Below are 17,250 nucleotides of genomic sequence, written 5' to 3' on the forward strand. Positions count from 1 at the left end.
ATGCGTTATCTGTTTATTAAATCTGGTTTGAGCCAGCTCACAAGCTGCCTGTGGGAACTTGTGGTGGTTTTGTTGTGAGGAGAGAGTAAAAGTAAAACGATGTAGGGAGGTAAAGCCTGAAGAGAGTTTCTTGGTCAGATGCAAGTACTTTAAAATTTGGGAGATCTGTTCTCATGTGTAGGGTGAATTTTTCGTGTGTAGTAGGTGGGTGTAAATGTGACCAAACCAGGACTGTGCTAAAGGGAACAGATTTAACCTTTTCCTCCCCACTCAGGGATTTGAAACCTTGGGGGCTGATGCTGTGTTGCTGCCTCTCACAATTGCTTGACGCTTCTCCTGTGGATGCCAAGGGCAGGGCATTGGGCTGCGCAAGATGGGGTTGTATTCAACACAACAGCTCCCATGCTCAGGGTTATGAACCCACCTCTTCCTAGAGGCAGATACTGGGGTGGGGGCCATGTTACCTGGCTCCCACCATAAGCCTTATGTGTAGCAAGCCAGAGTGGTTGCATTTCTTTTGATCCAGGTTGCCGTTAGCTGCTCTGCCCAGGGGTGTAGTGTCCATCTGGACATCAGGACTGTAAAAAAGGCCTGGGCTTGTTCTACTCAAATTGTCACTTATATCTGAAAAGAGCTTCTTATATCATACGGGGGTTGGGCTCGATGACCTCTCTTGAGGTCCCTTCCAACCCTGACACTTCTATGATTCTGTGAAACATGAGCCTTTATTGCTTTCTAGCTCTGGACAGATTTCTACTTTCTTTTTATTTCTAATGTAGTGTGACAGCACTCAATCTAGGCAATATGCCTTCTGCTCCGCCCTCTCCTCTGCCGAATTACCCCACGCACATGGACATCCCCTGTGGTCTACTGTAGACCTTGCAAGATTAAGACAATTACTGCAGACATTCAGATGGCGTAAGGTGGGGTCTTCCTTTGGCATTGAGCTGAAGCTGCTCCAGAGAGACGTGGCTTTTGAGATGCACACCGCCCCTGTAGTAGTTTGGAGCAGACCTGGGATTAGAAGTGTCTTGCCATGGGAGCTGTGGTATCCTCCTTAGCCATTTTATTTTTCAGGTAAATAATTTGAGCTAATTATCTGTGATTAGATCACCAATACTTAATGAAACAGGGAAAGACGACAAGAAAAACTCTTTTCATCAACTGCTCATAAGGCGGCTCTTTTTTACATTAGGCCAAGGCGTGAGTGGTGCAGACAATTTGGGGAAAAAAGTTCCCTGGACAGCCAGAGTCTCTCCTTGGGACTTGTTTCAGCGGCTGTACTGCGGTGGGTAATTCTCAGAGGTCACAAAATCACAGAATCGCAGGGGTTGGAAGGGACCTCAAGAGATAATCAGGTCCAATCCCCCTGTCAAAGCAGCTCCCTGGCTCATATTGGACAGGTCGGCGTCCAGATGGGGCTGGAATATCTCGAGAGATGGAGAATCCACACCCCCTGGGCAGCCTGTCCCAGGGCTCCCTCACCCTCACTGGGTAAAAGTTCTTCCCCATGTTGGTGTGGACCTTCCTATGCTCTCACTTGCAGCCATTGCTCCTTGTCCTGTCTCCACAGAGCACTGAAAAGGGGCTGGCCATTTCCCCCTGCATCCCATACTTCAGATATTGATACATATTAATAAGGTCCCCCCTTATTCTTCTTTTCTCCAGGCTAAACAGTCCCAGATCACTCAGCCTTTCCTCATAGGGGAGATGGTCCAGGCCCTTAACCATCTCTGCAGCCTCCTCTGGACTGTCTCCAGGACATCCCTGTCTTTTTTATACCAGGGAGCCCAGAACCGGACACAATACTCCAGTTGGGGCCTGACCAGGGCAGAGCAAAGGGGGAGGATCCCCTCCTGTGACCTGCTGGCCACACTCCTCTTGATGCCCCCCAGGATCCCATTGGCTCTCTTAGCCGCCAGGGCACACTGCTGGCTCATGGCCATCCCGTCACCCACCAGGACCCCCAGGTCCTTCTCCACAGAGCTCACCTGTTTTATTTCAAATGGGAACTGTGTCTATTAGTTTGCTGTGTCACCATTTCAGATAGGTTGGATGATGGTATCCAAGTTCCTCAGTTGGGTTTCGATGTTTGCCTGCAATGTGGAAAGGCTGCAGGTCTCTGCATCCTCATACAATAGTCTACTTTTAAATACTCTTCTTAAATCTGAAGGTTTTTCCATCTTGCAGAAGTGGTCTTGTGGTTTTACATGGCTGGGTCCTGGTGAAGCGGGGGCTGCAGAGGTGGCTCTTGCAAGCAGCAGCTAGAAGCTCTCTGCAGGCCCCACAGAGCAAACAGCAGCCGGCTCAAGGCCGGAGTCGCTGCTGACCAAGGCCGAGCCCATCAGGGAGTCACAGCGAGGAGAAAAAATCCCACCAGCTGCCGCTTTGTGCCCCAGAGAAGGGAGGGAGAAGGAGTGAGGAGCTGTGCAGCCACCAAGGGCATGGAAGGGCCCGAATATCGTGACCCAGGTGCCAGAGAGAAAGATACCCTTGTATCCCATGGAGAAACCCATGGTAGAGTGGGTGTCCCCCTGCAGCCCATGGACAAGGCCCAGACCCCACCTGCAGCCCGTGGAGAGGCCCCACACTGGAGCAGTGGGAGACACACAGGAGATGCTGTGACCCATGTTACAGCCAAGCTCCTGGCAGGACCTGCAGCCCATGGGGAGAGAGACCCATGCTGGAGCAGGTTTGCTGGGGGGACTTGTGACTCCGTCGGGGTCCAAGCTGAAGCAGTCTGGGTCTGAGGGACTGAGAGACATTCTGTGATTGATGACTGCCCCCATTAGCAGTGACCCATGCTGGGGCAAAGCTGAGGACCCATGGGAAAGGACTCACACTGGAGAAGTTCCTGGAGGACTGTCTGCCATGGGTGGGACCCCACAGTGCAGCAGGGGAAGGGGGATGAGGAATGCCCCCTCCCCCACAGCTAAGGAGGAACTGACCCAAACCCCCATTCCCCCAGTCCCTGCCCCTCCCTGTGCCACAACAGGGGGGGAAGTTGAGCCTAGGAAGAAGGGAGGTGTGTGTTTTAAGATCTGATTTTACCTCTCATCTGACTCTGGTGTCACTGGGGGTGCAGGGCAGGGCCATCAGTTAGAGAGTTTCTGTCCTTTACCCCACACTGAGTCTGTCCTGCCCGTGCCGCTGACTGCGGGATGGGCTCTCCCTGCCCTTATCTCACTCCTCAGCCTCTCAATAGATATTTTCTCCCCTGCCCAGCTGAACAGGGCAGTGACAGAGTGGCTTTGATGGGCCTCTAGCCTCCAGCCAGGGTCAGACCACCCCAGGCAGACGATACTCTTTGCCACTGCAGTGGATACAAGCCTATAAAAAGTCCTTAACTGCAGCTGACAATCCTACGTGCTGAATCTCTATCTTCTGTGCAATTCAAAGAGCTGTTTGTGTACAAGGCAGCAACGGGATCTGTGTATTTAAAGTGATGATAATGCTGCTAAATACCATATGTCGGTAGCATCGAGCTGCTCTGTTTTTCTCTGCGCTGTTTTTAAAACAAATCCCCAGGAGATAGTTTGAGGCACTACTAGGGAGTATTGATTGTTCACAGAGAAAATGGATGTAGTTTTGTTTCATTTGCGGTATCATGAAAATATTTCATTACTCTGCTGACAATAACTACCTTGCTCTCAATGTGTAGCGCTATCATTATGGAATTTAAATTAAAGCAAAAGTGCTGGTAGTGCTCATAATGACTCCAAAGCAGTGTGGGGGTATGTGCAATCACCCGTCTGTACCAGGTACCGCTCCACAGCAGAATCACAGAATCGTAGGGGTTGGAAGGGACCTCGAGAGTTGATCAGGTCCAACCCCAAAATGCTCCTAGTGAATTCCTTGCTTCAGGGCAGACAGTTCCCAGCCCAGATCTTTCCAACGAGCTTGACCCTTTTGGTGAGAGGAGGGATCTGCAGTATGTTTTCAGGAAGCTGGAAGGATGGTCGTGAGGGCACGAGGCAGAGGGAAAGAGGAAAATCATCGCTGAGGATGAAGTTTTGCAGAAGATCGTATGAAAACTGGGTGGTGGTTCCAGTAAAATTGAGACATGGCCGCAGGGTGGCGGTTTCCTCCTCCTGTCCCCCTCATATGGACAGCACCACGCTCATGCATTCAGTTCCATTCTGACTAATCAAGGAGGCAAGGATGCTTCTGAAGATTGTTTTATAGAAAATACTTGGGTTTCAGCAGTAGTTCTTGGCATCTGGGGTTTTTTTCCCCCAATAGGATGCCGCAGGGTTGGTTTTTTAAAGTTTCACCTTACTCTTTGAGAGAAAAAATTAAGTTTTTATTATCCAAAGCCGGCCCAGCACTGCACCTGAGGCCATCATCCGCAAAGTCGCATCAATTCACTGTGAATTTAAGCCTAAAATGCATAAAGCCATCCCTCAAACCTCTGTTACGCTACTATAGATTGTTCCAGAGTATAATATTAAGATAATCATAACCCCTTTCTTCACAACAGCATCCGAGTTAAACAGTAGAAATTCTCTTGAAAGTCTTCTTGAAATCTAAACTCTTTATTTTGTTGAAGTTGGAAAATCACCGGCAGAGAATTAAGGGCGATCAGAACACACTTGTTTCCTAACAGGAAAATCAGACAGTTTATTGTAATTTTTATAATGGCTTTTTGTAGCGCATTTTTCGACTCAATCTTGGGTGGAAATTAAAGGGATTTTTACTTGAGCGTTCCTGCCTTAAATGGCCGTCAGATAATTCAGTAACTCTCATGTTTCATCCTGAAAATCAGGAAATAGCTACATAAATGCAACCTTAAGGCTTTTTGATGAAATTTTGAAGCTTGATTTAAGCTAAAGCGCACCAGTAAATAGCGTAAATTATCTGTGATTTGCTAAAGAGAACAACAGCCATTGTAATGCCCTTTTTTTTTCTTTTTTTTTTCTTTTTTTTTTCTTTTTTTTTTTTTGAGGTAATCTGTTTTAGCTTTTAGGGAGCAAATACTTGGGGAGGACAAATAAGCTATTCCATCTCTTGGCGGAAGCTTTTTGCGATGGCGCAGCGTGAAGGCTCAGCAGAGTGCCGGCAAGGGTGCGGGGCTATCTTGAGTTTCTGAGAAAGGTCCAATAAAGTGGCTGAGGGCAGCGGTGTTGGTGGCAGTTGCAGAGCAAGGTCATCCCCATGTGGGTTATGCTGGTCTTGTGGCCACAGCGGCTGTGTTTTGGGCATGAACTTAGCCTGTTCCAATACCAGCTGGGTACGAAGCACAGCTTAGCTCGCCCATTTAGCTCACCCATTTAGCGGTTCCAGTGCCAGCAGTGTACATGCTCTGTACAATTCTGACACGTTCTCATAGCAAGTGTGCTGTGCCCTCTGACTGTTCCCTGGATGCTCTCTCACCAGGATAATGTTCTTAATTTTGTTTGCAGACCAGCCTGGCTCACAGACTTGTGAATCGCGAAGGCTCGGTGACACAGCTTCCACTCTACACGTCTCCTTCTTTGCCCAACATCACTCTAGGACTTCCTGCAACTGGCCCTTCCAGCGTAAGTGATGGGGGACACAGCCTTTAAAACCTCTCTCGTGCCAATTTACCCCTTAACCTTATGTGCCATCAATTGTGCGTTCACAGGGAGGGTCAGCACAGCAAGATGCGGAGAGACTCACCATCCCAGCCCTACAGCAACGGATTTCGTTATTCCCCGGCACTCACCTCACTCCCTACCTGAGCACTACAACGTTGGAAAGAGATGGGGGAACTGCACATAACCCTCTTCTGCAACACATGGTCTTACTGGAACAACCAACTGCACAGACTCCCTTGGTCACAGGTGAGCACTCTGTGGATCACATGCAAAACTCAGTCCCAGCTGGGGAAAGACAGCAAGTCCCAACTGTTGGGTTTTTTGTAAAGCCCCTCTCTTGAGGCAGCATCAGCTATACATTCTGTGTAGGTGCAATGTACAGCCTTTAGGATGTGCTCGTTGATGGGTTGGTAGTGGCGATGTTTGCAAAATCAGAGCTCATCCGCCTCATCCAGAGGCAGGGGGAGGCTGTCTTGTCATTTTGGCAAAATGAAAATGAAGAGCATTTTACTTCCATAAGTAAGGCATACGTTTGTACGTCATGATTTCAAACTGCGTAGTTAGGGTTCTAACTGCTTGAACATGGAGACAGCAGCGTTGTGTCTTCTGACTGCCCTTCCTGTTTACCACGGTTGGTTTCTACGCTGCATGTGGCACGCAAGCATTTACACAATCCCAGATTAAAATCCTTGCTTTTCATCATTATTATAAATGGCAAGAACATGGCAAAATCAGCTGCATTCAAACAGATTGTATTTGTTTGTGTATGTTACGTTTGCAGGATGCTAATTGCTTTGAATCACTCCCTGTGTCATATTTTCAGAATTCAGTACCTGTGGGAAGACGTAGTTCTATAAATAGGGTGGATTCAAAGCAGCAGTCCCCAGTGGGATGCAGTTCTGTTCCATGGGCTGTAATGCTGGGACAAAAGATGTTCTGCTCAAGCTGTAGACATGCTGATTTTTCTTTCTTTGCTTCCATTTCTCATGGAAACTTTTGAGAGGTGTCAATCGCTGAGGCGTTACAGCCCTGCTCGCTGGTTTGGCTCGTGTCTGGCTTTACGTTCACATCCCAAGAATACACATGGGGCTGTGATAAGCTTATGAGCGTGGATGTATGGGGAAGCTGAAGCACAGAAGCATGGTGTTCAGCCAGCGTGTTGAGCCATAAGAGTTGAACCTTTACGTCCTTTTCTGTTGCCTCCTCCTGCCAAGGTTGCTCAGAGCCATGATAGGATGGCCCAGAGCCATGACACAGCTCTCTACCAGTTGTCCTTTGTCCAAGGTCTGTTGATGAAGAGCTGTCGAAGACCTCTCCTCTTATCCCATCACCAATGCTTTCTTCCCTGTTTGTTCTGGCATTTGCTTTAACACACACATGGGAAGAAGTGTTGTTCTGTTTCCCGTTCGACCTCTCTCAAAGCTTCCCCCAGTTTACAGCGTACTGTGTTTGCTTCCAAGTGTATTCCTTCTACTCCACCTGCTACGTGCAGTGTTTTCAGCATAAGTACAACATGTTACAAACCATCACTTAGGAGAAATATTCAATATACAGCAGAACAACAAGAAGAAACACACGTTCCAGATGCAGCAACTGAAAGAGAGCAAGCTAACACATGGTCTCAAAAGCCCTAAGTGGACTGGCTGCCAAGCTTCAGTTAGTGTTTCTAACTTTCTTGGAAGCAAAGTGGAGTTGTTTAGCATTCTGATGATAGCCTTCAGCTCTGGAGGTAGTCTCCTGATGGGTACAAAATGATCCAGCACGATGGCATGCTCTTTCTGTGCAGGAAGGTAGGTGTGGAGGGTTGGGGAAACTAGCGCAGAATCCCTTAGATGTGCTGTTCCTCTCAGGTTACTCTAGATGATACTCTTTATGTCAACACATATGGTCTGAGTAGGAACCAAGGCATCACCCCTGAAAGCATCTAAGGGGGGGACCTCGGTCATTCAGTTGGAGGAAGGTGGTCTGCCAAGGTGTCCTGTGCAAACTGTATGGAATCCCTTCCTCTCACGTCTAACACGAACTTTTGGGAAGAGGAACTGTGCAGGGTGGTCAGGAGGGACAGAGAGGTGATTATCCCTCTCTACTCTGTCCTCGTGAGGCCCCAGATGGAGTCCTGTGTCCAGAGATGGGACCCCAATACAAGGAAGATATAGAACTGTTGGAGAGGGTTCAGAGGAGGCCACAAAGGTGATCAGAGGGCTGGAGCACCTCCCCTACAAAGAGAGGCTGAGGGAGCTGGGCTTGTTCAGCCTGGAGAAGAGAAGGCTGCGGGGGGACCTCATTGCAGCCTTCCCGTCCCTGAAGGGAGCAGGGAAACAGGAGTGGAATCAGCTTGTTAAAGGGGTATATAATGGCAGCACAAGGGGGATGGATTAAAGCTAAAGGAAGGAAGGTTTAAATTAGATGTTGGGGGAAATTTTTTCCAGAGAGAGTGGTGAGGGGCTGGAACAGGCTGCACAGAGAGGTGGTGGATGCCCCGTCCCTGGAGGTGTTCAAGGCCAGGTTGGCTGGGGCCCTGGGCAACCTTGTGTAGCTCCAGGCCTGGAGGTTGGTGGCCCTGCCTGTGGCAGGGGGTTGGAGCTCTGTGAACCTTGAGGTCCTTTCCAACCCATGCCATTCTATGATTCTGTGATAAAGGAGACGGACTACATCTTTCCAAATTATTCCCGTATTCATACGCACAGAGACCTGTGTATCTGTACACATGCGCTTCAAAAATCAGATACCCCTTTACACGCTGCTTTTCAGAAAAGCCAAGGGTGAGAGGAAGTCTTTCCCCAAGATGTGAAGCTCTTAAATGAGTCAGATTCTTCCATGTAGGGGAGTTCCATGGAGCAGTGGGAAAAAGAGTTCAAGTGTAGGTACCCTTACCTACATTAGGGAGACCTCAGTGACACCCTTCTGTCCCGAGGCCTAAGGCACAGAAGCTCGGGCTTATCCTCAGCTCCCTTTGTGTTGGGCTTGCCTTGGTGTCCCAGCTTTCTAAGAAGTATGTCAAGGTATGTTTCAGGAGAGCAGAGCAAGGGCTGGCTTACCCCAAGAACAGATAAAAAGACGAGACACTGCCTAAAGACATGTCCTGACAGGAGCTCAGCTGGGTGTTTCACAGGGTAGTCATCAGAGACACTGAAATTACCCAGGGCATGTGACTAAAGCAGGTTATCCCCAAATAACCTCATGTTTGCGTTAAGTTACTATCATGTATACACAGGGCAGTGCCAGAAACAGTTCTTGTCATCTTGGTGTCTAACTTCCCTTCTTTCTACAGAAATACCAAAGCCTGGGGGCTCCCGTATTCCTGAGCTGCCTCGAGGGAATGCCTTTTTCCATTGCAAACCTGCTCAGGGCTTTATCACGTGGAAGTGTTTTCCACCCTAGTCATTGCTGCGGGGTGGGTGTAGCACAGCCAAGGGTGGCCTTGCTTCCCATACGCCCTCTAGAGTAAGAAGCAGCTTCATCATCCTCCGTCCTGCTTCAGCATGAACACTGCGCTGCCATTCAGCAAGACCTCGACAGGCTGGAGAGCTGGGCAGTAAGAAACCAGATGAGGTTCAATAAAAGCAAGTGTGGAGTCTTGACCTGGGAAGGAATAACTGCTGGAATCAGTACAGGCTGGGGGTGACCTGCTGCAGAGAAGCTCTGTGGAGAAGAACCTGGGGATCCTGGTGGGTGACAGGGTGGCCATGAGCCAGCAGTGTGCCCTGGGGTCTAAGAGAGCCAGTGGTATCCTATCCTGGGGGGAATCAAGAGGAGCGTGGCCAGCAGGTCACAGGAGGTGATCCTCCCCCTCTGCTCTGCCCTGGTCAGGCCCCACCTGGAGTATTGTGTGCAGTTCTGGGATCCCTGGGATCTCCCCTATGAGGAAAGGCTAAGTGATCTGGGGCTGTTCAGCCTGGAGAAGAGAAGACTAAGGGGGACCTTATTAATGTGTATCAAAATCTGAAGTATGGGATGCAGGGGGAAATGGCCAGCCCCTTTTCAGTGGTCTGGAGAAAGGATGAGGGGCAATGGCTGCAAGTTAGAGCATAGGAAGTTCCACACCAACATGGGGAAGAACTTTTACCCAGTGAGGGTGAGGGAGCCCTGGGACAGGCTGCCCAGGGGGTGTGGAGTCTCCTTCTCTGGAGATATTCCAGCCCCGTCTGGATGCTGACCTGTGCAATATGAGCCAGGGAGCTGCTTTGTCAGGGGGTTGGACCCGATGAGCTCTCAAGTTTCCTTCCAACTCCTACGATTCTGTGATTTTGTGAGCCCCACTGTGAGGTGTGATGACTGGATGCTGCGGGGCAGCAGCTTGGGTTGGTCCTTTTCTAGAAACAAGCCTGGGGTTACCAAAGCAAGCTGTAAGAACTTTGAACTTCTCCATACTGTCGCAGGGATCTTAGCGCATGTCACCCCCACCCCCAGCAATGGAAGGATCCGTAAGGTATTGCTGATTTTGAGAAACTAAATGGTTCCCTGGGATCTCTTGGTAATCAAGCAAAGAATTCAAATGAAAGGAAAGGGTTACTCCATCCAGTGGTAACTAACAGTTCTCTGCTCTCTTTTAAGGATGCTTCAGCTGTAAATGGCGAGGTGGCTGGTTTTAACGTTATATATCGTTGTCACCATCAGCATTACTCAACAGCTGTTTTCTCCCTTCCTTTCTTCTTCCTTTTTTTCTTCTCTGCTGTTTTTTTCCCTCCATATTATCTTCAGACTGGTATCTTTCAGGACTGCCTCTCCATGCACAGTCCCTGGTTGGTGGAGAACGGGTCTCCCCTTCAATACACAAACTCCGGCAGCATCGCCCGCTGGGGCGTACGCAGTCTGCGCCCCTTCCCCAGAACGCCCAGGCCCTCCAGCAGTTAGTGATCCAGCAGCAGCACCAGCAGTTCTTGGAGAAACACAAACAGCAATTCCAGCAACAGCAACTGCACATCAACAAGGTAGGCATGATGCTTTTAAGGTCTTTCTTCCTCACGCAGCATCGACAGCGACTTCAGGCAGCACTAGTTCTGAGTTTCTTGTACGTGGTTTTGACCTCGGTAAGCAGTTGGCCAGCGTCCTTGAACCTCTTTTTCATGTTTTTCAAAAGTCCCATCAAGAAGGATGTAGGTGGAAATCCATCCGCAGGCCCAATTTACCTGTGGTGCAGACGGCGGAAAGGCAGGACGATTCAGGCTTGTGGCTTTCCAGGAATACTCTGTTGAAGCTGTGTTGTTGTTGTTCATCCGCCTCAGGAGCCGGTGCTGGTTTTGTAGCAGAAAATGTCAAGTGCTGTCAGGGAATGTGAGGAAAATGCCAATTGTGTGTGTATTCAGCTTGAAGGGGAGAAGGAGCCCCAGTATGGATTTGAGAAAAAATGAAAAGTCAGGGATTTCAACAACATTGTCCTATGCAGGTTATTGAAATGGCTCAGAGATCTCACAGATGTCTTATGAAGTTAATAAAAATTGTAATTTAAATTTCCCGTGGTCATGTGAAGAACAGTTGCTATGTGCAGGGAAGATTACTTTCTGTTGGCTAACATTTAGGCTCTACAGTTTACCTAACTTAACCCACCTTTGTGCTCATTGGTGCTGTTCATAGACCAGCTTTATTCATGCTGACTAGCTGGATCCTGTGAATTTCACAGCTGATGAAAACCCTTTCACACAGAATCACAAGGTTGGAAAAGACCTTCAAGATCATCAAGTCCAACCATTCCCATCCTAAGCTAAACCATATCCCTGAGCACATCATCTACCCTTTTTTTAAACACACCGAGGGAAGGTGACTCAACCCCCTCCCTTTGCAGAAAGGGGAAACACATAAAGAACATAAACACACTGCACATTTTTCTGAGGTGGACCTCCCTTTCACTCTGAGCATGCAACTCTGGTCCTTGTGTAAAGCAAGCACACTGCAATTAAAGCAGGAAAGAATCTGTGATTTCAGACATGAGACCACCAGAAAATAATGAAAGCGATGGTATTCACATTAACCCAAGCATTTTTCCCTGGAATTACCTTTGGAAAGGGAGAAGCTGTTCCCATCTCCAGTCCAGCCTCTCTTAACTATGGCCCTGTGCAGAGCATTACAGCACCCTGTCCATTTCCTCTCCTAAAAAATGGGGGTGATAATGCTGTGCATCCTGCCGAGGTGGTTTGGAAGGTTAATTAGACATGACTCAGAAACTGCTTTGAAGAAAGCGAGTGCTGCATTTAATGTGTTGCTTTCCATAAACTGCTTGGAGAACATCAGGTGAACATTGTAGGGCTCCCTTCACCAGATCTCACAATTGCTGTGTAGCCAAACTGATCTGGGGTGCATCAAGAGGAGTGTGGCCAGCAGGTCACAGGAGGTGATCGTCCCCCTCTGCTCTGCCCTGGTCAGGCCCCACCTGGAGTATTGTGTCCAGTTCTGGGCTCCCTCATATAAAAAGGACAGGGATCTTCTGGAGAGAGTCCAAAGGAGGCTACAGAGATGGGCCTGGAGCATCTCCCGTATGAGGAAAGGCTGAGTGGGTTGGGGCTGTTTAGCCTGGAGAAAAGAAGACTAAGGGGAGACCTTATTAATGTTTATCAGTATCTTAAGTATGGAATGCATGGGGAAATGACCAGCCCCTTTTCAGTGCTCTGTGGAGACAGGACGAGGGGCAATGGCTGCAAGTTGGAGCACAGGAAGTTCCGCACCAACATGGGGAAGAACTTCTTCCCAGTGAGGGTGAGGGAGCCCTGGGACAGGCTGCCCAGGGGGTGTGGAGTCTCCTTCTCTGGACATATTCCAGCCCCGTTCGGACGCCGACCTGTGCAGTATGAGCTAGGGAGCTGCTTTGGCAGGGATTTGGACCCGATGGGCTCTCAAGGTCCCTTCCAACCCCTGTGATTCAGTGATTTTGTGGTCTGCGTATCCCGGTATCGCAGCTGAAGCTGTATCAGAGCTGCTGTGGAATGATTTGGGGAGTACGTGTTAAAAAAGGCTAAAATTCATCCCGATGGCACAGCCTGGGGAAAAGTGGTGACACCTTTTCCATGCAGCAGGTCTGAGTGCAGGTGGCATGGCTGGATAGAGCAGGGACATTTTGCCTGGAAGACCTGAGCTTTTCTCCCAGGGTTTCAGAAGTCACTGTGCTACACTCATGATGTAAAAAAAGCTCTCAGGGAAATTAAGCATAAGCCATGTGATTTTTTTGTGTCTAATGCCACTGTGTGCTCTCTATCCAGCAGTGGCTTGCTTTAAGGGACAGGCAGGTCTGTGAGGAGGTTTTGGGCTCAGGAGGACAAGTTTGATGGCAGGCAAACTTTTCAGGTCACTGTATTTTAATTTGTGGATGAAGTTTCTCCAAATATTTTCACCGTTCCAGTCCCATGAGAAAATACAACTACCCAAAGCTGGGTTTGAAAAAAAACCCAAAAGTCACAAAAAAACCCCCAAGAAACCACCACACAACCCCCCCAAAACTTTGTTTATAGACTGGAGCTAAGGCAGGATGATTACACAAGTTACTGACGTCAATCATGTACTTCTGGAGAGCTGCCACTGCTCACCATGTGTGCCAGCCCTGGACCTCGTTCAGCCCCGCACACCGGGGTGGGGGGGAGCTGCTGCCTCCGTCAAAACTTCCCTTATCCCCCATCCCTGCTCCAAACACGCTTCGTGAGCAGGATAATGGGACACGGGGCACTAGGTAGGGTTCCTTTGTTCAGAAATAAACGTCAGCTCGGCAGTTTGTTTGTTTGAGGGGAGGCTTTTAAAGGCTTTTCCATTGCCAGCGCTTGTGAGCGTCCAAAGACTTGGCCGTGACGTACCCACTGAACTCATTCAGACTTTCACTTGGACCTCCCAGAAGCAGGAGAGCGTGTGCAACCGAAGCTGGGCAAACCCAGCCACAGCCCTCTGAATCTCGGCTTTGTTAGACCTGGGATCTATCACATCCATAGCCGAGCCGGGTGGGAAGGCATTAAACCGATTGCAGAGGGGCGATTGCCCTGTGTTTGATTTATAGAAGGGATGAGGTAAAATCCTCGCAGTACTAGCGTTGTCTGCGTGTGGCAAACATATCCCGTGGGATAACATCCTAAGTGCTGACATGGTAAAAGACTTTTCCCAGATGCATGAATATTTTTAAGACCCTCATGTGTAGGAGAGTAAGGACACAACTAAAAATAATGTCAGAGATGATTGCTGCCTTTTAATTCCCAGCAGAACTGCTGGGACTGTCTGTTAAGGTTGGGTTGGATTTCCTGTAGACAATACAAGGCTGGTTTCAATTCCTTGTGATTTTTCCTAACTTTTAAGAGTTTTGGCCTTAGAACTTCCCTGTTAGGTGTCTACATCAGATGAAATTTTTGAGGAGATTGCAGCCAAAACAAGTCTTGCTGTTTCCAAGGAGGCAGCTAAGGAAAAATATGTTGGTTTGCTCCTGATTTAAAATCACAGACTCACAGACTGATCAGGGTTGGAGGGACCCTTGGAGATCCACTGGTCCCACATCCTCCCCAGAGCAGGGTCCCCTCGAGCGGGCTGCACAGGACAGCACCCAGGATCATGGGGTCTGAATGTCCCCAGAAATGGAGACTCCCCAACCTCTCTGGGCAGCCTGGCCCAGGGCTCTGCCACCCTCCCAGCAAAGAAGTTCCTCCTCAGGGTTAGGTGGGACTTCCTCTGCTCCAGTTTGTGCCCATGGCCCCTTGTCCTGTTCCTGGGCACCCCTGAGCACAGACTGACCTGTCCTCCTGAGCCCACCCCTCAAGGATTTCTCAGCACTGAGAAGATCCCCCTCAGTCTTCTCTTCTCCAGGCTGACCAGCCCCGACTCCCTCAGCCTCTCTGCATCAGAGAGATATTCTGGTCTCCTCAGCATCTCCATAGCCCATTTTTGTCTCCTCTCCAGTAGCTCCCTGTCCTTACTGACCCGGGGAGCCCAGCACTCCACACAATATTCCAGATGAGGCCTCCCCAGGGCAGAGCAGAGGGGCGGGAGAACCTCCCTGGACCTGCTGCCCACACTTCTCTTGATACCCCCTAGGATACCCTTAGCTTTTTTGGCCCAAGGGCACATTACTGGCCATGGTCAGCCTGTTGTCCGCCAGGACCCCAGGGCTTTTTCCACAGAGCTGCTTCCCAAAAGGTTGGCCCTAACCAATAAACAGTAAGAATTATCACGTAGGTGACTCGGCTGTGAAGCATTGTTGCCAGAGGCTTTGGAGCAGGAGCTTGGAATTGAATGAAATAGGAGGGTGAGTGGCTGGGTGGGGAAGTATAGTGCAGAGGGATGCAGTCAGTGGGACAGGGCTGCTTGGGGAGACCTGGGAGGAACCAAAAACGGGGACCAGAGAGACAATGTATGCACGGAAAGAGCACTATGGAAGATGCCACCTGGAGCAGTCAAGCTAGGGCATGGCAACAGCTGAGATTTCCACACAGGTCTCCCTCGCTTTTTCTTTTTTCCCTATCTTTTTGATGGAGTGAGGTCTATCTTAGAAGGCTGCAAACACTACAGAGGAGTAAGAGCAAGGCTGCTCTCCGGGGGTGTGCTGCACCGTGTGCTGCAGAAAGCAGGGGCCACAGGAGGGGTGGAAGGAAAGGACTCTTTGGGGTAAGGCAGCTTGTTGCTGTTGCAGGGATTTGCCTTTCTCCTCTCTGCTGTGGAGCTGTCCCCAGATGAGCGGATCCAGCCATTGGGCTGCTCGTGTGATCGCCTTCTCCTTGCACTGGAAGGATGGGGATGTGGGGATGCTGGCTGCAGAGGTGTGCTCACACGTCTGAAACTTCTCTGAAAATCGACCAGGGCAGCGAGGATGGGGAAGGGTCTGGAGGGGAAGGCTTACGAGGAGAGGCTGAAGTCCCTGGGGTTGTTCAGCCTGGAGAAGAGGAGGCTGAATGAAGATCTCGTCATGGTCTGTGGCTTCCTGACAAGGAGAGCGAAGGGGAAGCGTTCTCCTCTCTTTGGGGACCAGGGACAGAACCCGATGGAACGGCGTGAAGCTGTGACAGGGGAGGTTTAGGCTGAGTGTCAGGAAAAGGTTCTGTCCTGAGGGGGGTCAGGCGCTGGCACCAGCTCTCCAGGGAAGGGGTCACAGCCCTGAGCTGGGCTGAGGGCAAGAAGCGTCTGAACGATGTGCTCAATCCCATCTCTGACTGGGCTGGGCCTGTGTGGAGCCAGGAGTTGGAATCCATGGTCCTGATGGATCCCTTCCAGCTCAGGAGATACTGTGATGCTGGGATTCTGTGACCTGTATTGGAATTAAGCCCCTGCCCAGTTCATAGCATGCCCATAGTCTCTGCTTTGGCTGCACATTGACTGGCACAAAGCAGCTCTGTTCCCTGCCTGCCCTCGAGTCATTGTTAGCATCGATGTGCTGGTCTTCATGGAGCACTCGTGTGCTCTAGTGATGGTCATACTATAAATCAACAGCTGTTTCTTCGGAACCAGGATTTGAGAAGTGAGATTCTGGATAAGATGGTGAATGAGGAAAGGCTGAGTGACCTAGGACTGTTCAGCCTAGAGAAAAGAAGACTAAGGGGGGGGACCTTATTAATGTTTATCAATATCTGAAGTATGGGATGCAGGGGGAAATGGCCAGCCCCTTTTCAGTGGTCTGTGGAGACAGGACAAGGGGCAATGGCTGCAAGTTAGAGCATAGGAAGTTCTGCACCAACATGTGGAAGAACTTTTACCCAGTGAGGGTGACAGAGCCCTGGGACAGGCTGCCCAGGGGGTGTGGAGTCTCCTTCTCTGGAGATATTCCAGCTCCATCTGGACGCCGACCTGTGCAATATGAGCTAGGGAGCTGCTTTGGCAGGGGGGTTGGACCTGATGAGCTCTCGAGGTCCCTTCCAACCCCTGTGATTCTGTGATTTCTCGCTAATTGAGCTTTGTGCAACCTTTGATCTGAATCGGGCAGGTGCCCTAAAGAGTAAATGTGAGCCAGTCCTGAAGATTACAGCTCTGCAGGGATGGAGGTGCTCTGGAGCACTGACCTGAAAGTCCACGGGCACCGTGCTCTCATGTTTCCCACCTTTTTGCATGTTTAATGTTCAAACCTCAGAAGTGTTTTATTCCTCCATGGTCACAGAGGAGCTTTGCTGGGCGAAGGGGTTTGCTGAAGGATGCAGTACTGCTGCGATCCTGGCATTGTTTCATCCTCAGCGATTCTAATTTCTCTGCAGACTTCAGTCTCTTTTAAGATGCAAATTTTAGTCTTTTATCTGTGAGAGAGGAGTAGTGATTGCTGGTGGTTCTCTCCGGGAGAGGGTGTCTTTTTGTGGTGACGATCCAGGTCTGAGGAAGGTGCTGTTCTCTGTGCAGAGTCCAGATGTTTTTGGTTAAAAGTGTGAGCTCTTCAGAAGGATAGATCTTGAAGCAGCAATTCTCTTCCTAAGGAGAAATGCACAAGTGAGACTTCTGTAAATCCTATGCTGGAAAACTCAACTTTTTAGCTTTCCTTAGGGAAGAGGAGTGTTTTGGCGTTAGTCCCATGGATGTGTAGCTCCCGAAGCCTTATTAGAACAGATAATCTCCCTTCTAGCCTTGAATTGTACTGTGAAGCAGATTAACACTGAGCTTCTGGGGTCAAATTAGGGTTCTTCTGAGTAAACCCCATTTTTGCACGCTCTGGGAAGTGAGGTATTTCTCCTGCTGGGGCATATACGTGGCCCAAACTTGTCTGGGGCGGCAGTGTTGGGTGGATACATTTTTATTGACACCTGAAATTTATCCTTGC

At 49.6% G+C, this 17,250-nt stretch overlaps 1 protein-coding gene across 1 annotated transcript in view; it reads left to right on the plus strand.

Annotated features, from left to right (window-relative positions):
• Nucleotides 1-17,250, plus strand: part of HDAC4 (histone deacetylase 4) — a gene marked incomplete at its 5' end in the record, with an annotated part of 200,178 nt that overhangs the window by 120,914 nt on the left and 62,014 nt on the right. Inside the window, 3 exons of the mRNA XM_084265228.1 lie at nt 5,403-5,519; nt 5,606-5,804; nt 10,260-10,489. Coding sequence (XP_084121354.1) covers nt 5,403-5,519; nt 5,606-5,804; nt 10,260-10,489 — 546 coding nt within the window. The remainder of the gene's footprint in view (nt 1-5,402; nt 5,520-5,605; nt 5,805-10,259; nt 10,490-17,250) is intronic.

The sequence above is a fragment of the Gallinula chloropus genome (genome assembly GCF_964237585.1).
Source record: "Gallinula chloropus genome assembly, chromosome: 5".
NCBI classification, from domain to species: Eukaryota; Metazoa; Chordata; class Aves; order Gruiformes; family Rallidae; genus Gallinula; species Gallinula chloropus.